The sequence below is a fragment of the Peromyscus californicus genome, unplaced genomic scaffold, assembly GCF_007827085.1.
Source record: "Peromyscus californicus insignis strain IS unplaced genomic scaffold, ASM782708v3 Scaffold_5__1_contigs__length_169319896, whole genome shotgun sequence".
Classification (NCBI taxonomy): domain Eukaryota; kingdom Metazoa; phylum Chordata; class Mammalia; order Rodentia; family Cricetidae; genus Peromyscus; species Peromyscus californicus.
This window is the reverse complement of record NW_026294573.1, coordinates 53,380,191-53,405,359: the sequence shown is the minus strand read 5'-3', so window position 1 is coordinate 53,405,359 and position 25,169 is coordinate 53,380,191. Positions and strand designations below refer to the sequence as shown.

At 40.0% G+C, this 25,169-nt stretch overlaps 1 protein-coding gene across 8 annotated transcripts in view; it reads left to right on the top strand.

Moving 5' to 3' along the window:
• The window catches only part of Patj (PATJ crumbs cell polarity complex component), a 328,062-nt gene that overhangs the window by 48,108 nt on the left and 254,785 nt on the right, over positions 1-25,169 (top strand). For all 8 annotated transcript variants that reach the window (XM_052718902.1, XM_052718903.1, XM_052718901.1 and 5 more), the window contains exons 13-16: positions 2,831-2,919; positions 6,227-6,283; positions 17,548-17,682; positions 24,831-24,992. In XM_052718902.1, coding sequence (XP_052574862.1) covers positions 2,831-2,919; positions 6,227-6,283; positions 17,548-17,682; positions 24,831-24,992 — 443 coding nt within the window. The remainder of the gene's footprint in view (positions 1-2,830; positions 2,920-6,226; positions 6,284-17,547; positions 17,683-24,830; positions 24,993-25,169) is intronic.

Sequence of the window (25,169 nt, the reverse complement as noted above, 5' to 3'; positions counted from 1 at the left end):
CATTGTACTTTGTCACTCCAGCTGTTAGCAGGACTCGTGTTTGCAGGCATGCTGAGTTATAGCTCATTCCTTTTACAGAGTTACTCGGGAAGGCTTTGCCAGCTAAGGGAAACTGCTGAAAAGATTGAACACCATCCATGGTCCAGAGAAGCTGGCCTTGGGCTCTTTGTATGTTATCAAAGGTAGCTCAAAGGAAGGTATTAATAATGTCTCACTCAAGATCAAGGTTAAGAGCCACCCCCATTCCCTTTTGGATCCAACTAGAGTGCAGTTCATTGTTACTATTTTAATTTAGTTGATCTCAGGTGGATATCAAAGAACTAGGAGAAAATCAAATTTGAAATTAGAAATAGTTTTAGAAATATGGTATCTCATTGCTATTGTCATTATTTTGTTTGTTTTTGAGAAAATGTATTACTATATAGCTCAGGCTAGCCTAGAACTCACAGTGCTCCTGTTTCTACTTCCCTATACTGTACCCATGCCTTTTTTTGGTTGTTGTTAATTTTTTAAAATTTTTTTTATTTTTATTTTTTTGTTTTGAGATGGGGGTCTTACTGTGTAGCCCTGGCAGCCTGGAATTTGCTATGCAAACCACAGGCTGGCTTCAACCTCACAGAGCTCTCCCTGTTCCTGCCTTCAGAGTGTTGGGGTTAAAGGTGTACACCACCACACCTAGCATGTGCTCATGTTTTTTTTTTTTTTTTTTTGGTTTTTCGAGACAGGGTTTCTCTGTGTAGCTTGTGTAGCTTTACGCCTTTCCTGGAACTCACTTGGTAGTCCAGGCTGGCCTCGAACTCACAGAGATCCGCCTGGCTCTGCCTCCCAAGTGCTGGGATTAAAGGCGTGCGCCACCACCGCCCGGCTAATGTGCTCATGTTTTAAAAATAAGTTTCACTGTATTTTTTTCCTTCATGCATGAGTATAATTTCAGTTTGCAAGTTTGCCTGCCTCTTCTGGCTGCTGTGACGGGTTAGTCTGTCTCACCTGCATGATGGTTGCTTAAGATAATCTTGTTATCTCTTGTTTCATCCCCTTGTGCAGCTTTTTTTTTTTTTTTGCTGCTGTTGTTGCTGCTGCAAGTAGATTAACTGCCTTTCTCTGGCCCTTAGTCCTTTGAGCTGTGCTTTAAAATACATAGCTGTCTGTGCTTTCATTGGGTACCTGGAAGGTAAAGACAGTCCCAAGGGGATTGAATCACCGGCGTCGTCTTTTACTTGGATGAACTTCCTGCCATCTGATAGCCATGCTTGTAAACTTAGAATTCTCTCAATACGTTGTAGATTTTGTTCAGACCCTTTAGCAGACCTGAAACTGCACCTGGAAGACACTGAACAGGCAAATTGTTGACACTCTTAAAGAATTTGGTAAAGGGGCTGGAAAGATGGTTTAGTGGGTACAGGCACTAGCAGTAAGCCTGAAAACCCAGTGCTGATTCCCAGAACCCATGTAAGGCAGAAGGAGAAAGCCAGTTCCACACAAGCTGTTCTCTGATGTCCACATATGTGCTGCAGCTTGTAGACTCTCCCTCCTGCCCTCTACCCCACACTAATAAATTTAAAAAAAGGAAGAAAGAAAGAAAAGAGATTGTAAGAACTCAGAATTTCTTAAGGAAATATTCACAGGAATACATGCCACCCAAATGATTTTGATACTTATTTTAATAGTAACTTTGATTAGCTGCCCCTAAATGTAATCTAGCGTATCAATGAATATAGTTATTTCCTGGATGTTCTTTTGTAAATGGAGTAATTTAAGTTCTTTAGTGTTCATTAGTCTTAGTCTCTGATTCTGAAGTTAGCCTATTTAACTTAATGATTTGTAGTATGTAATTAAACGTTCTTTGCAGCCAAAGTGAGCTGCTCTGGAGATGAAAAGAGCTGATGCTGCATGTTACATTTGATGGTAGGCAGATGGTTATGTCACTTGTGATAAGTGTTCTGTGACATGTCCGATCTTACAGCAGAAATGAGGAACTTAACTTAAAAAACGTGGAACCTTTTTATCCTCTGTATTAGTATGGATGTAAGTGCAAATGATAGTTTTAGTACTTTGACTTTTATCTGTCAGGCATTCTTCAGACTCTGAGAGTCTGGGGAAGATTATACGGAGGGTAGGCCTGGCACTTTAAATATGTCTGCTTTTAAAATGATCTCACCTGTGCGATAATGACACCATTAAATCAAGAGCATTGAAAAGGTACAAATATCCTAATAATTAAGCAGAAGCAAAAGACTGGTGTAAAATTAAAGTTTCTACCCGAAGAAATTCAGCTTACAGCCGGACCGCCTCTCTGTCCGTCCTGGCGTGTGGAAGCAGCCGGACAGACAGCCTCTCTGTCCGTCCTGGCGTGTGGAAGCAGCCGGACAGACAGCCTCTCTGTCCGTCCTGGCGTGTGGAAGCCTGGCTGTGTTGTGTCACTGGCTTGTTGACTACAGTGCGAGCTCCATACACACTTACATTCCAGTGAAGAGGTGGAATGGTGCTACTTTGAAAAGATTTACATTTAAATCAAATTGTAAACTACCTACAAATAAAACTGAGCCAAATAAGTGGGATATCTCCATAGAAACTATATATTCAAGTTTCATTTGTAATTAATCACTTCCTCTTCCCTTTAAAATATTCCTGAACAAGTTTGTCCCGGGTGGCTTTACATTTTGTATTATTCTCCTAAGTCACTTTGGTTTACATTACCAGGTAGATTTAAATGAATACATTTTCCTTTTTACTCGTTTCTCCCTTTCCTGCTGAAGCTGAGCTCTTATTAAAGAATTTGTTAGTTAAGTATGTTTGGCTCATAGCAGCTTCAATGTTCTTTTTCTTATAGATATATATCCAGAGGAAGTCCCAGGCCCCACAGAAAATGAGCTGAAATCCAGATGGGAAAACCTACTGGGCCCAGATTATGAAGTAATGGTATGTTAAAAAAATATTTTAATAGAAAGTTTCATTTCATGTTACACTCCTAACACTATAATTTAAAATGACATGGGAGAGTCAAAGAAGATACAGGCTGCTTCCATTGTTTTCTTCCTGTCTTTCTTTCCTATTAGAGCAATCAATCAATTTTTAAAGCGTTTTAAGCTATAAGAACAATTAAGGACTGTGCACAAACTTCAGTTACAATTAACAGACACTCAGTTCATGGTGAAGCCATTTAGGTCAACAATAGGCAGAAGAACATTAGGAGGGTGAAAGCCGGCCTTTGAATTTATAACTTGAATCAGCTGCTTAAAATGGCTGGCATCTTTATGATTGCTTTTATGATCTGTTTGTTTTATTGTACACTGAAAGGGCTGTGGATATTAGTCCTATGTTTCACAAAGAATCTTACAGTTTTATGAGAAAAATGAAAGAATGATTATGAAATGTATTTAGAAGAACAGGAAGTAATTTAGGTGAGGTATGAGTTTATGGTGCCAGCAGGCCATTAGACCTCCTTTCACCTGTTATTAGATTTGGCCAGTAAAGGATTGGTTACATTTCCCCAGCGAATCCACATGAAAGCAGAAAGCTGTGTTAGAACAATCTCGTTGGTGTTCATCAAACATGGCAGTAGATATCTGTTGTCTTTCAAATTTTCTTTTTTGAAACAAGGTCTTGTTATGTAGCCCTGACACATTCTTATGTATATGGTCATTAATACTGGGTTGTCATTAATACCTGACAGTATATTTTGTGTTTGAATGTCTGGCCACTGTCACCAGAGCAGCTTTAGTGTCCTTAAGATGAATCATGTGGTCACTTTGGTGTTCATTCTGGGCCTGCACACTAGTTCTTGTGACTGTGGGGTCTCCGGTTCATAGAGTCCTGTCACTAGGCTGCTGCCTAGAAAGTCACACATTCTTGTGTGTGTTCAAAGAACATGTGGCTCACCAGTTATATGACAGGATTTTTATTTTCACTTTTTTGAAGCAGGGTCTCATGTCGCCCAAGCTGCCCTCGAGCTTGCTGTGTGGCTAAGGATGACCTGGAACTTATGTTCTTCCTGCTTCCACCTCCTCAGTTGTGGGATTACAGACATGAACTATCCTGCCTGATTTATGACAGCTCAAACTCAGGGCTTCCCTGCATGTTAGGCAAGCTTTCCACTAACAGCCATACTGGGGAATAAAGCTCTGTGATAGGGGTGTGTGTGTGTGGTGTGTGTTCAAGTTTTATTCTCTACATATCAGATTTTTGTACATCACATGTTAAAGTCGAGGCTGGAAACGGGAGAGAGATTTTTTTTTTTCTTTTTTCTTTTTTTTTTTTTTTTTGAGACAGGGTTTCTCTGTGTAGCTTTGGTGCCTGTCCTGGATCTCGCTCTGTAGACTAGGCTGGCCTCAAACTCACAGAGATCTGCCTGGCTCTGCCTCCTGAGTGCTGGGATTAAAGGCGTGCTCCATCTCCACCCAGCCAGGAGAGAGATTTTAAGTTGGATCTTTACAGTGATTCCTCTAAAGTTATAGGGATACAAGGTGGAAGCCTGCTAAGGCAGATGAGTAAATGGATGCATACATTCCACTGTTCCTTATTGCACTTTCTTCCAGAGTCCTACTAATCTGATATTTTTTGTTTGCTTGTTTTCTGTGGAGGGGGGGTCTACTGATTTGAGACCAGGTCTTATGTAGCTCTGGTTAGCCTAAAACTGTAGTTGAGGCTAAACTTGAACTCCTGATCTTCTTGCCACACCATCTCCTGATGCATGTCCATGTGACTAACCTACAGAATTTAAGACCTGAGTTTGAAGTTTTAAAATGGCAATGTTCTCAGTTTTGTCAAGAGTTAAAACAAAAAAACAAAGAAAAAAAAAAAGCTCCCCCCCCCCCCCCCCCAATACAGGGTCTCACTGTGTAGCTCTGACTGTCCTAGAAGTCTCTTTGTAGACCAGGCTGGCCTCAAACCCACAGAGATCTACCTGCCTCAGCCTCTTGAATGTTGGGATTAAAGGTGTGTGCCATTATGCCCGGCTAAGAGTAAAATTGTTTTTGTTTTTGTTTTTTTGAAACAGGGTTTCTCTGTGTAGCCCTGGCTGTCCTGGAACTCACTCTAGACCAGGCTGGCCTCGAATTCCGAGATCTACCTGCCTCTGCCTCCCAAGTGCTAGGCTACAATTTTTTTAAAAAAATATATACTGTGATTTTGCATATGGATATGGGTGTGAATGTGGCCTGGTGTGTATGTGGAGATCAGAGGACAACTTTGAGGAGTCAGTTTTCTTCCACTTTTGTGTTTGTTTGAAGGGTCGTTAGGCCTGTACAGCAAAAGCTTTTACCTGCTGAGTCATTTAAAAAATATTTATTTTATTTTCTGTGTAAGTGCCTATGTATGTGCACCACCTATATGCTTGGTGCTACAGAGGCCAGAGGATGGTGTCAGATTCCTTAGAACTGGAGTTATGAAGGGTTGTGAGCCACTGTGGGGGTCCAGGAATCAAACCCAGGTCTTCTGGAAATGCAGCCAGTGTTCTTAAATGCTGAATTATCTCTCCAGCCCCCTGGTGAGCCAACTTGATGGTACAAGAGTAAAATTTTTACAGATCTAATATAATGAAGATTTTATGAAAATTTGGAGGATCATAGAATTTAAAGTTGGTATAGTTAGACCTTCATATTTGGCTCCATGTTTATAGATTCCACATTGTCACTATAGTTTAAACACATTTGGGGGAAATTTTCATCAGAACTGAACAGGTATAAACTTTTGTTTTCATATCATCATTCCTAAACAATATGTATGGCATATGTATGTAGCATTTTCCTTGTATTAAGTATCATAAGTAGTTTAGAGCTGATGTCAGTGTATGCACATAGTACACCTTCATGAAAACTTGAGCAACCTCACAATACCAAAAGATGGATGTTTATGTGTTGTTCAGATATTAGTCTGAGTTTTATTGGTAGACATGTTTAGAAATGAATTTCTTGCAAGGAAAAGTACTTTACTAATGACTTGTATCTGTAAGTTGTTAATAAAATGAAGCCCATGCAGAGGGAGGGCAAGAATTCAAATTATATGTCACCTTCAGTTCAACTGCTGCATAATTTATGATGAAAAGATTAGTGTAGAGAGACTAACAAAAAAATCAAATGTATTGGTATGTGCTATACTTATGGATTTCAAAAATACTGGATATTTTCAGATGAGTTATCAATGTGCTGGGTTTGCTGATATATCAGAAAATAGGAGGAAATGAAATTATGCTCATATAGATACGGAAACGTTTTTCTTGTAAATGTAGGTAGCTACTCTGGACACACAGATTGCAGATGATGAGGAGCTACAGAAGTATTCAAAGGTAAGCACTTGGCTTTAAAATACTGCTGTGTTTTATTGTTGTGATGAGCTTTCTTTATATTCTTGATGAAGAAACTGAGTGTCATAACCTAAAGTCTCCAGAATTTAGTCATAGATGTTTCTCATAAGTGAGGTAGGCTCTCAGCTATAAAAGATATGAGTGGTTGGATAAGGCTGGGAAGAATGGAATCCGTACACCATTTCCAGAAGCCAAAAAACTTGGGCTTGACTCTGTCACAGTCATTGTGAAGGTGACAGGTGAGTGTGTCAGCTCTTCAGGTGTTGCAAGGAGACTGTTGGTAAAGGTTTTCCTATAATTGGGACCAGGGATAGACTTTGAAAAGCATGATGTTTGGATGTTCAAGAACAAAAAAAATGGTTGACCTCCTGTTTGTTATTCTTAAACTGTTTGAGTTAATCTTTATTGCTGTCGAGAACATGGGGTCATGTAACTTGGACAGATTTTTTTTCCCCCACACTCTTACTGTCTTTTCTTACAGATCAGTTTGTACTTTCTATTCTAGATAACCAGAACCCAAGGCAATTAAAATGTAGAAAAGCCTTCTGAGTGGTTTTCTCAATAAATAATAGAAAAGGAAAGATTTTTCTTGCCCAGAGAGTTTCGGAAACACTATTGTACTCCTACATGAACCCAGAAACTGAGCCCAACTTAGACTCTGCATTTAGATGCAGTATTCAAAATGCGTTCTTTGGGGGCGGGAGAACTGGGTCATTGTTTAAGAAAACTTGCTGCTGTTCCTGAACACCTGAGTTCTATTCCCAGCACCCAGTTTGGGTGCTTGTAACAGCAGCTTTAAAGGACCTGAAGTGTGACTTCCATGGGTACCCACAGATATGCTACACACACGCATGCATGCATGCACGCACGCACGCACAGGCACCTCATGCCATAGTGCGGAGATCAGTGGATGACTTTCCAGATCTGGTTCTCTCCTGCCACCTTGTGGGAACTGAGGATTGAACTCAGGTCAACAGGCATGTGAGCAAGCACCTTTTGCTTAGCTGTCTTGCTGGCCATTGCTTGGGCTTGGGTTCTCAAGGCTGATAGTGGAGAATATTTCTTTCCTTCCTAACTCATCTGCGTTTTAAGTCACTTCCTCATGGAGGCCATGTTGGCTGGCTGACCAGACTCTCCTCAGATTTACAATGTAAAATCAACACTGCTCTTTACAGCTAGTTGTAAATTACTTACAGTGTCATCTTTCTGACAGTAGTTGTTGATTAATAAATCCATCTAAATAAGTTTGGAGATATTTCATTCAGAAGGGGAGTAGAAAATGTAATAATCCATCTAAATTCAGTAGTTACTTTACTTTTGAGAGTTTTTCTAACTAGCTTTAAGCCTCCCATTTGGCTGAAGAGCTTTGGAGACCCCTTTGGCTTTAAAACGTGCCTTGGCTCTGACTCAGTTCATCACAGCTTTCCTTTTGTTATCTGTTCCCATGATGAAAAGCATTGGGCCAGTATCATACTTCCTAACAAGCAAAAGGGGACACAAAGCATGCTTTGTGTACATTTGAAGAATCTGATTGTGCAGGCAGATGGTATTCTCATGCCCTCATTCCTTTGTTTTCTGCTACCAACCTAACTCTACCTTCTCTCCTGCTCCGCCTCTGTGCCATGTAGAGTTCTGTCCAGTGACTGGTATGAAAAGATGAAAATTTCGATCTTGAGAACCAGGTTCTAAAATCTACCCATACATTCAGCTCTTCATTCATCAGATAAGGATATCTGCTCTGCCATGTGCTGTGGAGTACAGTTCAGAAGATGATCCTTACATTGCTGTATTGGTGAAAGAAACAACAACAAAAATAAGTCATTTACTGAAGATAACATGTGACTTGAGACTATTAGGCCTAGGTAGTGGATCCAGGAGAAAAAAATGGCTAAGAACTTTAGACAGGAAAGGCTTCTTAAAGATGGTGACAGTTGGGTTGGAGAGGTGGCTCAGAGGTTAACAGCACTGACTCCTCTTTCAGAGGTCCTGAGTTCAATTCCTAGCAACCACATGGTGGTTCACAACCATCTGTAATGAGATCTGGTGCCCTCTTCTGGCCTGTAGGCATACATGCAGACAGAATACTGTATACATAATAAATAAATGAATCTAAAAAAAAAGGATATAGTGACATTTAAGAGCCCCCACAGTTGTCATCACTGTGACGAGTTCCTGCCATCTTGCCAGTACTAGTGTGGGAGGTACCTACATCCAGAACATTTTGAATACAATCTTTCAAAAGCTCTTTCCCTCATATGCTGTTTTTAAAGCATTTAATTATTCATTTGAGATTGTTTTTGTAGTAGCAGTTTTTCCCCCACAGTAGACAAAAAAAGGCAGCCCAGATTGCATTAGTCTCTTCACATTTCTCTGTTCCCTGTGTATGTTTGTGTATTTGCAGTCAGTATACTTATCTGTTCGTTTAATATGTATGACACAAAAAGGTGTACTTTCCACCTAACATTTTCATTTGTTTATCTATACTGATTTTTAAATTATTAAGGTTCATAGGCTATTTTTCTTTAAGTTACTGGCTTATAACCTGCTGTACAATATTATTTTAAGGTATGTTACTTTTGTTTATGTTGCATTTGTTTAACTCTGTGAAGCTGTGTGACTGTGCCTGTCTAAAACACCTGATTGTCTAATAAAGAGCTGAATGGACAATAGCGAGGCAGGAGAAAGGATAGGCGGGGCCGGCAGGAGAGAGAACAGTAGAGGGAGAAATCTGAGGAGGAGAAGAAGAGAAGAGATGGAGGAGTGATGGAAAGGAAGGAGCCAGAGAAGGAGGAGGACCCAGGAGCCAGCCAGCACCAGAGTAAGAGTAAGATTTAGAGAAGTAAGAGAATGGGATAACTTAAAATTAAGAAAAGTCATCAGGAAATAAGCCAAGCTAAGGCTGGACATTTATAAGTAAGAATAAGCCTCCGAGAGTGATTTATCTGGGAGCTTGGTGGCAGGCCCCCAAATGGGCAAAAGAGCCAAAAAAAAAAAAAAAAAAAAAAATCCTCAACAACAGTAACCTGAGCACTATAACTTTTAAGATTTGTGGGTTTTTTTTTTTTTTTTTTTTTTTTTTTTTTTTTTTTTTGTGTGTGTGTGTGTGTGTGTGTGTGTGTGTAGAGAAGATTTTAATGAGCCAATTAAAACCCATTCCACAGGTGAGGTTATGGGAGGCTGTATAAGTTGAACAAAAGGTATGCAGCTAGATAATAACAGTGACAGACTGCAGCTTGGTGTGCAGTCACTCATTTCTGAAACATCTACAGTAGCATCCCCACTGTTTGCCAGAATGTGTGTTACCATTTGTGCGTAGAAATGGATAGTTCTCTGATCCCATGGAGCTCAGAATCTGGGCTTGGACAGGGCACTGGAGTAGACAGGCAAAGGACCACTTGATAGGGCTTTGTGGACCCAGAGAACTGTTGCAAGTGAAGAAATAATGTGAACAGAACTGGGCAAGACTACTTTGTTATTATTATTCGTATTCTTTCAAAGATTTAATCTATTGATTTTTTTTTTTTTTTTTTTTTTTTGTTTTTTTCGAGACAGGGTTTCTCTGTGTAGCTTTGCGCCTTTCCTGGAATTCGCTTTGGAGACCAGGCTGGCCTCGAACTCACAGAGATCCACCTGCCTCTGCCTCCCGAGTGCTGGGATTAAAGGCGTGCGCCACCACTGCCCGGCTAATCTATTGATTTTTAAAGGGACATGAAGGACGAGCTAAGTAGGAAGAGAGTATAGTGTTGTATATTTCAAAATACCATAATGAGCTGGGGAGGGTGACACAGCGCTGGGAGACTGAGGCAAGAAGATTGCCTCAAGTTCCAGGTCGAGCTGGGATATATAGGGAGATCAAAGAAGAATGAAATCAGTGCCGTAATGAAACTCACTGCTGTTTATACTGGGGTAAATAAACATATGAGGGAAAATGACTAGATTATCAGGAATGAGAAGAACTTGAGTTGTCAAATATACATTGCACAGCACAGTGAAGCATGTGAGAGGCATCTTACAGTTGCTATCCTGTCTGTTTCCAATTGCCACTGCCACTCTGCCATTTTTATTTTAATAAAACTTACTTTTCAGCTGTAAAAAAGTTTAATTTCTGTAGTTGGTTGTTTTTGGTCTCTCGGGGAGCCTGCCACCCATCTCCCAAATAAACCACACATAGAGGCTTATTTTTAATTATAAATGCATGGCCGTATCTTGGCTTGTTTCTTGCCAGCTTTTCTTAACCTTAATTATCCCATCTACCTGTTGTCTCTGGGCTTTTTCTTTTTCTTGCTTCTGTTATCTTACTTGCACGCTTAACCCATGACTGGCTGGCTGGCTGGCCCCTGACATCCTCCTCTCCTTGTTCTCTTGCTCTTTTTTCCTCCCAGATTTCTCCTGTTTATTCTTTCTGTCTGCCAGCCCTGCCTATTCTTTCTCCTATCTTGCTATTGGCTGTTCAGCTCTTTATTAGACCATCAGGTGTTTTAGATAGGCATAATAACACAGCTTTACAGAGTTAAACAAATGTAGCAGAAAAGAATGCAACACATCTTTGCATTATTAAACAAATGTTCCACAGCATAAACAAATGTAACACATCTTAAAATAATATCCTACAACAATTTTCTTCCATGGAACATATATCCTAAGACTCAGAATAAATAGCAGAGTTAGGGAAATTGAAATAATATGTACAATTTTCCAAAGTCATCTTGTTTGTCTTTCTTTGCGAAAGCGATTATTTTCTTTGTTTTCTTACCAGAATAATTTGTTCTTTTTACTTTCCAAGTTGTATTCTTTTTTTAATTGATACTTAATATTTTTATTTCTAGGGTGTATATGTATACAATGTATAATTATCAAATCGAAATAATTGACATTTCTCAAATATTTTCATTTCTGTGTGTTGGGAATCTTCACTCCTTTCCTGTAGCTATTTTTACATTCATTTTACATGTGTATGTATTTATGTCTGGATGGGTTTCTGTGCACCATATCTCTGCTGGAGCCTGTATAGCCTAGATGAGGGTGTTGGTTCCCCTGGGACAGGTGGTTGTGACCAGCCATGTGGGTGCTGGGAACTGGACCCCAATCCTCTGCAAGAGCAGTAAGTGCCATCTCTCCAGTCCCTCCAGTGGCTTCTTTAAATGTCTCTAATATATTATATATATAAAGTCTCTATATAATATATACTAATATTATATAGTTACCTTAGTGTGGTGGCACTTCCTTGTCCTCTAATTGGCACCCATTATTTATTCTCTCTAGTGACATTTATTTTTCTCCTCCATGTGGTCAGCCAATTTAGAAAAGGCCACTTTGTAGACAGGGAGTTAGGGAATGGTCCTGAACGTGGTCTTGAAAAGAAGAATGTGGCAGGCTGGGAACTCAGCAACAGCCCTGCTGTGGCAAAGGACTAACATGTGGGAAGAACAAAAGTTGTCTCAGTGGATCTGGGTCAAACTTAGCCATGGGAAAATGTTAATTGAGGTTAATGAGGGTGGTAGGTATGGACTTTGTCCAAGATACTAGGGGCCGTGGTAGAAGGTTTGAAACAGGGGTCCAGGTTCTTCTAGCCTGCAGTTCCCTCAGGAGGATTAGGTTTCGAGGCCATAAGCAAGTGTCACCAGCCTATTGCTTTCTTTAGGTGATTACCTCCCTACAGCCAACCTTGGGAAATTCAAGATCTTTACATGTGGCAGCTTGTGATAATAGATAAGGTTTTCCTGTGAGGTAGACGCTCTGTACAGTGGCTTGAACATTAGCTCCTCTGCTTCTAGGAAGCTGTAAATCATAACTCCAGCACAGTTTTCCCGCATGTGAGGATACTGCACTTTTAGCAATGGCTTTCTTGGCAAATGTTTACTGTTAAGATGAAAACATTAGCCTCATGACTTTCTGCTGGTTGTCCAGTGTAATGTGAGTGAGCACCAATAATACCTCAGCTATGAGAAACAGAAAGAGCAGGTCTTGTTCTCGAGCTTGGACAGGACAGATGAACAAATTCCCTTTATTCTCTCTTGAATATATTTCATGAGCCAATGACCATGAACATGTGGTTTTCCTGTCCCTCTGTAAGGAGCAAACACATTTTGAAGATGGTAAATATTCTGGGCTCTTTGTGAGTGAGTGGAAGAATTAGTAAGAACACCATGGGTTATTGTATTCTAAGCCTATAACATTCTCTTTTCTTGTTTTTTGAAAATAAAATCTTTATTAATTCTTTAGAAATTTCATACAATGAATGCATTTTGATTATACTTACCCCTCCCCCAACTCCTTCTAGAGCCACCCTCAACTGTGTAGTTCAGGTTTGTCTCAGATTCTATGTGTTTCAGACAGTCCTCAAACTTGGAATCTTCCTATTTCTGCCTTCCAAGTCTTGAGATTATAGAGAAGATATTTTTCTTTACGTTTTTCAAAATTTTCAAAAATTTAAGCTTAAATTTTATTTTGTGTAAGAGTGTTTTGCCTACATGTATGTGTGTGCACCATATGCCTATAGTCCTCTTGGAGGCCATAAGAGGGCACTGGATCCCTGGAACAGGAGTTATAGATGCTTGTTAGCCACCATGTGGGTTCTGGGAACCAAACCTGGATCTGCTGTAAAAACAGGCTGTGTTCTTAATTACTGAGCATCCCTTTCTCCCCTCCTGGAAGGAATTTTTTTTTTTTCTCGAGACAGGGTTTCTCTGTGTAGCTTTGCGCCTTTCCTGGATCTTGCGCTGTAGACCAGGCTGGCCTCGAACTCACAGAGATCCGCCTGGCTCTGCCTCCCAAGTGCTGGGATTAAAGGCGTGCGCCACCACTGCCCGGCACCTGGAAGGAATTTTAATCTCATCTTTTTCTTGCTGTGTTGAGAATGACTCTGAAGTATTGTTAAAATGCTTAATGCATGTTCAAGGAAGGAGATGGTACTTCCTTAAGACAGATGGAAAATGCTTATTGGGAGGATGCCATTTGTACTATATTTTGAAGAATGGATTTGGAAAAGATAAACTGGATATTCTAGGCGAAGAAATTTCGTGATCAAAGGTGGGAGAGTCAAGTACAGTGTTAGGTCAGGGATTAAAACTCAGACATCATGAAGGCCAGGCAGGTGACCCAGATGGCACCTACAGTAACAGATGGCATCCTTGTATGAGTAAGTTGTGAGTATTTTTAACATAGTACATATTTCTGAATGTTCAAAATTAAAATTGTAGAAGGGAAGAGATAAGCAAATACTGAATAAGTGCTGCTTTATTGGATTGATTGATTGCATGCCTTCTAAGGGAATGAAGCTCATCTTCCTTCTTGAAGACATGTCGCCTTCATCTTGGAATGTTTTTTCTTGATAATAAATTTAGTAACTTCCTACTTTTGAACAACAGTGGGTTTTTAATACTTTCATTTAGTGTGTTTATGCATATGATGAGAACCAACCCCGGAGTTCCTTCTGTTCTGTTGTGTTTTGAGTTCACTGTTGTTTTGGAAATATCTTCCCTCACCCCATGGACACCTCCTTGGAGCAGTCCTTTCCAAAAGTTTTTCTCCCCTGGAGCAATAATATATATATTTCCAATGGACTGTTTTGATGTCTTGTTTTAGGATCCTGAAAGTCAAGCTTTTACCAAATGCATGTGCTGTAGTTTACTTCATGACAGGCTTCTCTACTTTGACTCTAGCTCTCAATCTCATTTTCTTCATCATTTTAACATTGACAATACACCTATTGGTCACACCTTCCTCAGATACATTTCCTTATTCATACCCTTTACCTGTCATGACACGATCAAGAGAACTCCACTGCTCATTAGCTTTGTCAGTTTCAGTAGGATCCAGGAAATGCATATTGAACAAGCATCAGAAAGCGTGGTAAGTAAGCAGGGATGTGTCAATCACCTGCTGTACCCACCCCTGTCATTTTAGCACTTTCTGCTCTCCCAAAGAACTCAGTGTACTGAAGGGGTGGACAACTAAAAGACAGATGAAATGGTTGACTTGTTTGGCTGTAAATGCAGATGGGACAGGTAATTAAACAGTTCTGCTCCTGCAGAGAAGACGGCAGCAACGGAACATGTCATCCCAGAAACCCAGCTGCACTCCATTTAGATTCAGAACTAATATTAGGTAGGCTTCCCCCAGATTGACAGATTTCGTAAACATCATTTCTGGTTCATCGTGATTGAAGATGAAGCATGTATTTTGTTTGCAGATTAAGTTTTCTAGAGAGCATATGACATTTATAGATACTTGAAAAAAAAATAGCTTTAAAGGGCTCAGCCCTGTATGTGGAGAGCCAGGCATGCCATGAGTGAAGTCTGCCCTGGTCCTCTCCTGTTCTTGTCTTCAGTATCCCATGGAGGTGGGGGGTGGAATCCACTAGTTGACTAGATCAACAGTTGGAGGGAGCTGGAAGGGAGATTAGCAATACTTCCCTTGTTTTATCTTTTTTATCCTTTTACCTTTGATAGGGTATGAAGTAAAGGTCTGTGCATATGGACAGCAGTTTTGTTTACATGTATAATGTAATTTGGGTAGTTGTTTCCATATAGAAACAATCACCACACCATCTACTCATTTGCTCCCATACAAGATGTAACAGTTACCCCTTTTGTTCACCTTCTACAAGAGGCCTCAGCAGACTGTTCATAGAGCTAATAATACATTTTATCTTTCAAGTATCACCTCACAGGCCTCTTTCTCTCTGCGCCTATCTGGCCAGTTTTACAAACTGACCTCTACCAGTTGTGTTCCTATGTTAAGGCCAGAGCATATCCGTGTAGCACTTACTGGGATTGATACACACTTGCTTATCACTAGCAGTCATACTTGGTTTCATTCTTTACTGTGTAGTCTCATTTTAATCATGCTTCCTGTTGGCTGGTTGATTGTTCACTCAGACATTCTTTCTTTCTGCCACAGTGGATGTTGGTTCTGAAGGCCAAGGCTGTTCCCTTTCATCCACCTTGCATTTGTTGCTCAATTCCTTACATGCAATATACAACTTATAACCTAGAACTGTGGTAGATTGCTGGTGTAACAGTTTCTTGCCCCCAGAAAGAGAATGAAAACACCCTAGTTTGCAGCATTTACTGATATCTGTGGCATACATACTCTGTCCTGGCCAGCGCTAAGCTGCCAAATGGTATCACTGATGACTGAATTGGAAAGCAGCTCACAAGTATCACTTTGTTGTCACACAGACTCCTCTGCAGGGCCAGGACCTGTCCCAGCTGTATTTGGCAACTAGACAAACCAACCGCTTCATCTGCTCCTTTGCCTCAGTTGTCCACCTGATGGGTATTCTCTGAGGTGTTGAAACATTCATGTCTTACAGATATACATCACTTCAGGGAAATAAAATAATAAAATATAATAAATAATTAGGAAGTTATGACTTTGAGTACATATTACACTTACTTTTAATATGATTTAATTGCAACTTTATACAACATAATTTCAAGGCTACATTTGACAGCTGCCTTTCAGAATTTCTGGAAATTGAACAATCTGTTTTCATAATCTTGTACAAGATAGCTCCAGCACCCTACGAGAGATGGTCCTGAGAGACACCACTCCGTATCATGATGTGTGTGGCTCACAAAGGAAAGGAAGGCATGGCCCAGGAATTGGTTGGAAAACTTCTTACAGAAGCATTTCCCAGAGAGTCTTGGCTCACCTCTGCTGAATGAATGAAGAAAGTGACCCAGCTCCTACCTTAGTATACATCATTTGACAGTGACCACACAAGAGAGTGGTATGGCAGTAATGAGAAATAAACCACCAGAGGGAGAGTAGTAAAAACAACCCAGGTCTTCATGTAGGGTGCTAGAAAAGCCCAGTGCTTGGTGGTTAAGAGTAGTTCTTTTTCAGAAGCTAGCCTGGGGCCAAAAGTCCCTTGTGCCTATTGTAAACTATTAGTCAGCTGAACTGCTTGCCACTTCTCATTGCCTGCATGGCTGTCATTGGATGGAAGTGAGCTCCAGGCAGAGACTGAAGCAAATCCTACGCAACTCTGGATGCTTAGAACAGATAAGGAAAGCAGCAATTGAGGGATGAAGGGGTCATAGACAACAGGAAAAAGCCACACTGGGGATGCACTACTACCTGTAGAAGATTGTCTCCTTATCTAGAATAATTAGAGCTGGCGCTGGTGTGCAGATGAGCAGACTTGATACAAAGAATGTAAAACATAACGTAGTATTTACCACATTTGAGCTTAGGCAACTATGATGAAAGTCATTGGTTCCACCTTGAAAGCTGGCTTGGTGAGTGTCCCAGAGTTTTATAGCCAACAAAGATTATAGCCTACTGCAGCTAAGAAACTCATTTTCCTGACACTGAGTCTTTCAACATTGACTCATGCTATAGTTCGCAAGAGTCCTTCAAAACAAACAGAAGCAATCCCAGAGTAGAAATGACTGTTTTTCCCCAAATCAGTAATGTTCTCATGAAAGCTGACTGAATAGAAAGGGGCATCTGTTAGAAACTAGTTCACATAGCTTCCAGTGCATCATCTTCAGTGCCTAGCACTGTTCTGGGCAGTCAAGAAAACAGGATCATATGTGGATGTGCTGGTGCCCACCTGTAGCACTTGAGAGGTAAAGACCAGAGGATTGCGAATCCTATGCTACACAGCCATCCTATGCTACACAGGAGCCTGTGTTAAAAGAACAAAAACAAAAAAACAACGACTGGAGCTACTGTTCAGTGGTAAAGCTCTAGCCTACCATTTCCAAAGCTTTGAGTTTCACCCCCGCCTCAGGAAAGAGAGAGAAAGAAGAGAATTATAAACACCGTGTGTTTGAACTGAGATTGAGATCTGTTCAGATTGGTCCTGACCTCATTTGGATGTTTATTAACTCGGGATTCCTGGAAGTTTTATTATTTTGGTAGTAAAGTGTAAGTGGAGGTTAATTAGGTAATAAAGGGAGTTGGGATGTTTTGGGATGGGGAACAATATAGAATGGTGACACTGCATGTGTGCTGGGGACTACGGGAAGGATGGGGAATCTGGAGCTAGGACTTGAAGGCAGGCTCTTTTGTTTGTTTTTATCTCCAATCTCAGAAACTGAAGGGAAGCCACAGGAGAATAGAAAGAGCAATGATTCCATATCTTTAATTTCTGCCTCTTTTCCCTGTATTGTCTTTTAGGATTTTAGTTATTGGTTCTAAGAGTTGGAATCTAAATGACGCCTAATGAGGGGCTGATTAATAGCTGTCTTGTCCCTATTGTGTTTGATGTTATTGCTCTGTACTTCCTGCAGCTGCTGCCTATCCATACTCTGAGACTTGGTGTGGAAGTGGATTCCTTTGATGGGCACCATTATATCTCTTCAGTTGCTCCTGGTGGTCCTGTGGATACCCTGAATCTCCTACAGCCGGAAGATGAACTTCTTGAGGTAAAACATAAAGGGATGAAGAATACATAGCCAGAATTTTAAGTTCTAGGAAAATGTGTTCACCAATTGACAATGTCACTAATGCCAATGTAATGTGAGCCATTATAATGCGAAATACCAACAGCTTATTAGGTAGTACAGAAAGTAGATACCACATTTTTAATGTATTTTTCTCTAGCTGTTATGGCCTTTGAATCATTTTGAACGATTGATTGTGGGAGACCAGCTCTGACCTGTCGAAGGGTTCTTGCGGAGAGGAGAGAGGAATGAGAAGTATTAGATAGAAATATAGGCAAAGAAGGAGAGAAAGACAGACACAGGATAGCTTCAGGAGGACCCTGGGTCAATACCCAGCCACCTTGAGGTTTATTCTAATGGGCTTTTTATACACTGCCAAGGGGAGAGGCAAAAGACCTTCCCCTTTCAAGATCAAAACACACCATACAGCCAAGTGTAGACCCTTCCAAACACCTGGTAACCACACCCCTGTCCAAATCATCCCATTGTGGAGCCCTACTGGATAAAGCCAGCTCAGATTCTCTGACCTTGAGTAAAGTCTTCCTGGAGAGCCTCTATGGGCCCCCACAATTGATATGTAAGTTTGATATACATATATGAGTGTTTTACCTGCATGTATTTATGTGCACTATGTACGTGCCTAGTGCCTTTGAATGTCAGAAGAGGGCTTTCGGTGCTGGGGTTTGAACCTGGGAGTCCTCTACAAAAGCAACAGATGCTCTTAACTGTCTTGCCACCTTTCCAGCCCCATGGTTCCTGATTCTTCTTGGCAACATGTAGTCATATTTATTTTCAGGTTCTGTTGGTTATTTCTGTAAGGATTTGAGCTGAACAACTTCAGGCTGTGTATAGCTTTAAGATTTTCCCCATGGGATTTCCCTCTTAGTAAGACTGACTCCAATGGCTCTTTCAGGCTACCCGTTCTCTTGTCAGCTTAGAGCAGTTTTAGAACAGAACTCTTTGTCACCAGAGCAATTTTTACACAACCCTGTGTATATAGGTGTAAAATAGGTATAGACATTTACTGATAATAAATCATAACTTTATGTTAAAATGACTCTTAGGCATGCACATATTTCTGCCACTTATTAAAGATGGAAGCTAGTTTGCACACTGAGATGGACATCCTTGTTGGCTTTCATATAAGGAACTAAATCTTGGCTGACTTCGGTATGGCAGGAGCAGAGCATCTTCAGTGTTTTCCAGATCTGATCAATATTTAGATTTTGTAATTGCCAATATTGAATATTTTGTTTTGCCTAAATACATAGTACAAAGTGGCAGATGTTTAGGACTATTTCAGAAATTGTTAAAATTCTGTCCTTATCCCAAGCCAAAATTCATTTAACAATTTTTTAATTCTCAAGTCAACAGCCAAAACAGTAATTTTAAAAAATCAAACATTTTAATGTAATATGATGTCAGTATGTACTAATTTGACATTTACAAGCTGAGAAATGATGGCAGGAAAATAATTAAACCATTATATTTTAGGCCTGTGTACCTCCCATCCCCATTCTAAGTGGTGCTGGGGATTAAAATTGGGGCCTCTGTTATGCTGGCCAGTGTTGAACCCACTGAGCTATATCCACAGCGAAAACTCTACATTTCTATAATGAAAACAGTGATTAGTAACAGCGTGGTTTCCATTCCGAACCACTGTTTTAGGCAGTGTTCGTTAGTATTTTATGTCATGGTGGCATGCATAGTCCAGTGCATGTTGTGTGTTTACAACCAAGGCCACAGTGAGCTCATGTGATGTAGCATGGGCAAGTACTGCCAGAAGAAAAATCTTGGATTCATTATAGGTTCGATTTTAAATTCATTTGTGCTTATTGTACATTCTGAAACTCTTTACTATTAATATTTTCATGGAAATACATTCATTACACATATATTACTTTTGTCTTTTTATAAACTTTATTATTTAAAAAAAACAAAAGCCTTTCAAATGAAGAATTTTACACAGAAATTAACCAGACCCAATCTCAACAAATTCCTCTACAGTTAGAATGGCCGTTTGGAAGTGAAGCTCTATAGCTTCACATTGAATTTTACAATTTTACTATTGCATACATTTTTATGGACTTACCCATTACCATAAACTAAAAACCCATGACAGAGTTAGAATTAGAAAAACAATTAGTTTTATATTCTCTTTTACAACTCATGTCTATCATTTCCATTTAGTCCTTTCTCATGCTCTAATTTATATGTAGCCTGTTCTGTTATTTTTCCTATATGTTGTACTGTACCTAAATGTAAGGTTTTTTTTGTTTGTTTTTGTTTCTTTTTACATATATACATGTATTATTACCTAGATCCCATATATTGGGGAGAACATGCATTTTTTTTCTTTCTGAGATTGTGTGATCTTATTTAATATCATAATTCTATCCATTTTCTTGTAAATTTTGTGATTACATTTTTTTCTTTAGAGCTGAATAGCATTCCATCTTATATATGCACCTGCCGCTCTTATCCATCCACCTATTGTTAGACAACCGTGTTCTCTTTTCTTGCTACAGTGACTAAAGTTGCAGTGGACATGGACGTGCACATATCTCTTTGGCAGGTTATGACATTTTCTGGATATTTGCCCAGGAGTGACATAGTGGGGTCATATGTTAGTTCTGTTTTTAATTTTGAGAAACCTCCAAACTGATTTCCACATGACTATATTAATTTGTTCCCCCACCAAAGTGAATAACCCACACCATCTTCAACAGTTGTTGTCAGATATGTTGATGATAGTTATTCTATAGTTTTAATTTGCATTTCCATGATGACTAGGGATATTGAGTGCTTTTAAAAACAGTGATTGGCCATTCATGTTTCTTTTTTTGAAAAGTATTCAGTTCATTTGTGTTGATATGGAGGCATTTAATTTCTACAATCCTTGGTAAATTCTATATTTAGCCCCTTGTCTGAAGTGTAGCTGGTAAAGATTTTCTCCCATCCTCTAGGCTCTGTTGGCACTGCTGTCTATTTGCTTTACACAAGCCTTTTATTTTGATGCCATCCCTTTTGTTGACACTTGGGTTTAATTCCTACGCTATTGGTGTTCTAGTCAAAAGTTCTTCCCTAACCCAGTATCTTGAAGGCTATCTCCTATGTTTTCTTCTAGACATTTCTGTGTTTCTATATGAAATTAAGGTCTTTGATCACTTTGAATTTATTTTTGTACAAGGTGAAAAATAAGACTATTTTCATTATTTTGTGGGTAGAAATGCAGTTTTGTTGTTGAATAGGCTATATCTATTAATGGGATAGCATGATGTTTTGATAAGAGTAGATGTTTTGTGTCGTTTAACTCAGGTTGAACATATCCACCTCATATATTCATCATTCTTTATGAGGGAAAGGTAGTTATTTTTAGATCACTGAAGGGAGTGGCCTTGAGCTGCATATAGAAGATTTATGCTATGAATTTTACTGGATAACTGAGGCTCTGTTTCTGGTCCTAAGATTATGTCTTGCCGGGCAGTGGTGGCACACACCTTTAATTCCAGCACTTGGGAGGCAGAGGCAGGCAGATCTCTATGAGTTCGAGGCCAGCCGAGTCTATAAAGTGAGTTCCAAGACAACCAGGACCATTACACAGAGAAACCTTGTCTCAAAAAACCAAAAGGAAAAAAAAAAAGATCATGTCTTTCCTGATTAATAAGGCATGGCCATAGCTTTGAGACAATAGTCTATGGAGTGGAGAACATTGCTGTGATATGTAATTATTAGCTGTTGAGAAACAAGATATATTAGAGATGCAGACAGAATAAAATTGACTTAGTTAATTTAGTTTAGTTCTAGGTGGCAAGGTATATGCAACTAAGTTTACCATGTGAGGTTCAGTGACTCAGAGTATACAGCACTTGATATGTGGTGGATGTTAGAGCAGTGTTGAATGGGTTAGAGTGGATCAAGCATAGCATGCCCCCACTCCTACTCCCACCCTGTCAACCGACTTCTCTGTTCTCCAGCCAAGGCCTCTACGTCAAAAAACAAAGCACTATAAAAGGAGTGTAAAGATTTTGGGGGTGGGAGTGTAATGAACTTTTTACATTAACACATAAAGTCACATGATTTCATAAATATGTTCTACTTTCTTCATTTTTTAAGGGTTTATTTATTTATTATGTATATACTGTTCTGCCTGCATGTATGCCTGCAGGCCAGAAGAGGGCACCAGATCTTGTTATAGATGGTTGTGAGCTACCTTGTGGTTGCTGGGAATTGAACTCAGGACCTCTGAAGAACAGTCAGTGCTCTTAACCTCTGAACCATCTTTCTATCCCCTTGTTCATTCTTTTTCAAACCTGCTCTTGTGCATGGGAGGCATGTGCTCTGCTCTGAGTGTTATTCATGGTCTCAATAGTTTGATATGGAAAGTATAGATTTCTGGTTTAAAAAAAAAGTTGAGATACAGAGAGAAGCCTAGATTGAAAGGCAGAGAAGTGCTTTGGGTTCTGGATTTGCCCCAGCCCTGCATAGGGCATGGCATTTAACATATTAGAAAATGGATTGCTTCTCCTTCCTCAATGGAATATTTATGAGGATCTACACAGTGACCATCCATGTAGACTGTAGAGCTTCTGTCACAAGGAGGATTGGCTCTGTTATCAGTTTGGCAGACAAGTTACCAAGCTTATGTGTAAAGTCAGTGCTCTGGAAGCTCCTACTCACTTGTGCAGTTTCTAACCAACAAATCTACATGATTAAGACTTGATGGCACTTAAAAGAGGGAGGGTCTCAGGGTGAAGGACTGTGAGAAATATTGTGAATTCTAAAGTAAAATTGACTTCTGAGTAAGTGCATGGAGACATAAAAATCTTTTAGTTGGTTTCTTCCATCCCTCTCTCTCAGCTCCTCTCCCGCTCTTGCCCTCTCTCTTCATTTTTCTTTCTCCACCCCTAATGTGTTTAATGTACTTCTTAGAAATTAAAACCAGAAACACAAATATGCTTTGGGGTTAGAGGACCATGCCAAGTCTCAGCCCAGAACAGCTATTTACAGCAGCCATAAATCCCCTTAGCTAGGAGTTGGTAATGGGAAATGTGACCAATCTTTTTAGCAGTAGATAGTGAAGAGGACTACCAGGCACTGCTATAATAAGTGGAGACAATTCCAATGAATAAATAATGAACTAAATAAATATTTCAAGGTACTCTAAGATAGAAACCTGGAAAGTGACTTTCTAATTTGTTGAAGCACAAACTAATAATTGTATATAGGTAGAGTTTCTGTTTCCATTGTATCTCCCTTCATATTTAATAGAGGTTACTGTCCAGTTGACTCTAGAACTTTCTGTGCTAATTTCATAAACTGGTACTGTGGATATGATGTGAGCAGGGATAGCTCCCTGCCCCTTCTGTGTAGAGGTTGACTTGAATTCTTCCAAGGAAGACTGCTTGCTCCTGGCCTTGCTGTTCCTCAGACTCCTTTATAGTCATGATGACTTGAGAGAGGCAGAGAGGGGGAGAGATTGAGATTCTTTGTGGTGGTTTTGTTGTTACTGTTTTTAGCATGTGTTTGAATAATTGAGAGACAGAATGGTGTGTCCGGTTTGATGGCTCTAAGTGCTGGATGTGTCACAGCCTTGAGAGTGGTCCCTCCGGACAGCTGATTCCAGCCACTACCCACTGTGTTTTCCCTGGTCCAGTGGCAGATCTGTGGAAAGGGTACTCCCAGTCTAGTCAGTCCTGCCTATTATCTGAGCATTAGTGCCATGCCTTTGAGAGACTGATGCCACAGGAGAAATACTAAGTTGCTGCTAACCCCTCTTAGGAAGGCAGAAGATCCAAAGAAATTATTGTTGGCTAGATCTTGTTCCTTCCTCTTCAGCTTTTAGGAATAGTAGCCAGGTCACTCTTGGTGACTTGCAGACAGAACTGAGAGAACTTTGAGCTAAAACTACATGAAAATCACAATACCCTCAAATCTAGATTTCTAAACCATCTTTGGTCCAAAGTATTATTATGTATCAAAATATAGATATTGTTGTAGAATATTATTTTAAGGTGTGTTGCTTTTGTTTATGTTGCATTTGTTTAACTCTGTGAAGCTGTGTGATTTTTGCCTGTCAAAAACACCTGATGGTCTAATAAAAAATGAATGGCCAATAGTGAGGCAGGAGAGAGAAATAGGTGGGGCTGGCAGGCAGAGAGAGAGAATATATAGAAGGAAAAATCTGGGAGGAAAAGAAGTAGCCAGAAAAGGAGGAGGACACCAGGGGCCAGTTACCCAGCTACACCACTAGCCACAGAGGAAGAGTGAAAGTAACATTACAGAAGTAAGAGAACTGGAAAAGCCCAGAGGCAAAAGACGGATGGAATAACTTAAAGTTAAGAAAAGCTGGCAAGAAACAATACAAACTAAGGCTGGATGGACATTTAGAATTAAGAATAAGCCTCTATGAGTGATTTATTTTGGAGCTGGGTGGCAGGCACCCCCTCAAAATTGAGTAAAAGGCAACAACAATATGATGTTTGGTGATAGGGATTAATCATTGACGAGGAGAAATTACCCTTTTGAAAGGCAGGGAGCGCACATGTGAACTTGGGAACTGCACACTTGTGTGATGCTGCACTAGCTCAGCATATGGGAATAGAAGAGGTGCTGGTGACACCTACTTCTTCCTGTAGAAGCGTTTGCTAAGGTGATGCTCTTGCTGTGGGCTGAGGAAGAGTGCGCTGACTGATAGTAAACCCCAGCTGCTGAGTACCCTAGATGTGGTCACACGTTGAAGGCGAACAGTGACAACACAGAAGGAAATGGTGTAAGAAGGCTGGCAGGGACAGTCAGTGCATTTAAGGAGGAGTGAAGGGGCGGGGGGAAGCCAGAAGAATACAGCATTGGATTGTGTAAAGGAGAAACTTCAGAGATGTGAAGCATTGGATCTCTTACCCAGGAATAGTGCTGCCTGGCATACATTTTATACTTTATTCTCCCCATTTCAAACGAGATTCAGCCTTAAATTTTTAATCAAGATTCAGCCTTGATTTAGATGTTTTAAGTTGTTAGTAAAATAATATGATTAATTTTAGGCCCTTTGTTTGTAGGAACAGTGAAATGTCTTCTTTTTGGTGCTTTTTAATTTTGCACCTGTTCACAGTTGACATCCCTTGTCGTCCTAGGTCAATGGTGTGCAGCTTTATGGGAAGTCTCGCCGAGAAGCAGTCTCCTTTCTTAAAGAAGTGCCTCCACCATTTACCTTGGTTTGCTGTCGCCGGCTGTTTGATGATGAGGCCTCAGTTGATGAGCCAAGGACCATGGAACCTTCCCTTCTCGAGGCAGAGGTATGTGTGTTTATTATGTGTGTCCTTTTACCAGGGTCACTCCAAAGAGGGTGTTTCAATATAAAGAGGGGCCCCTGCTCTACCCTGCTTTTTTTTCATTTGACTAAACAACGGTGTAGAATGTTTCAGATTCTGAATTTACATTTGGATTTCTACAACTCCCTGAAAATGTTAAGA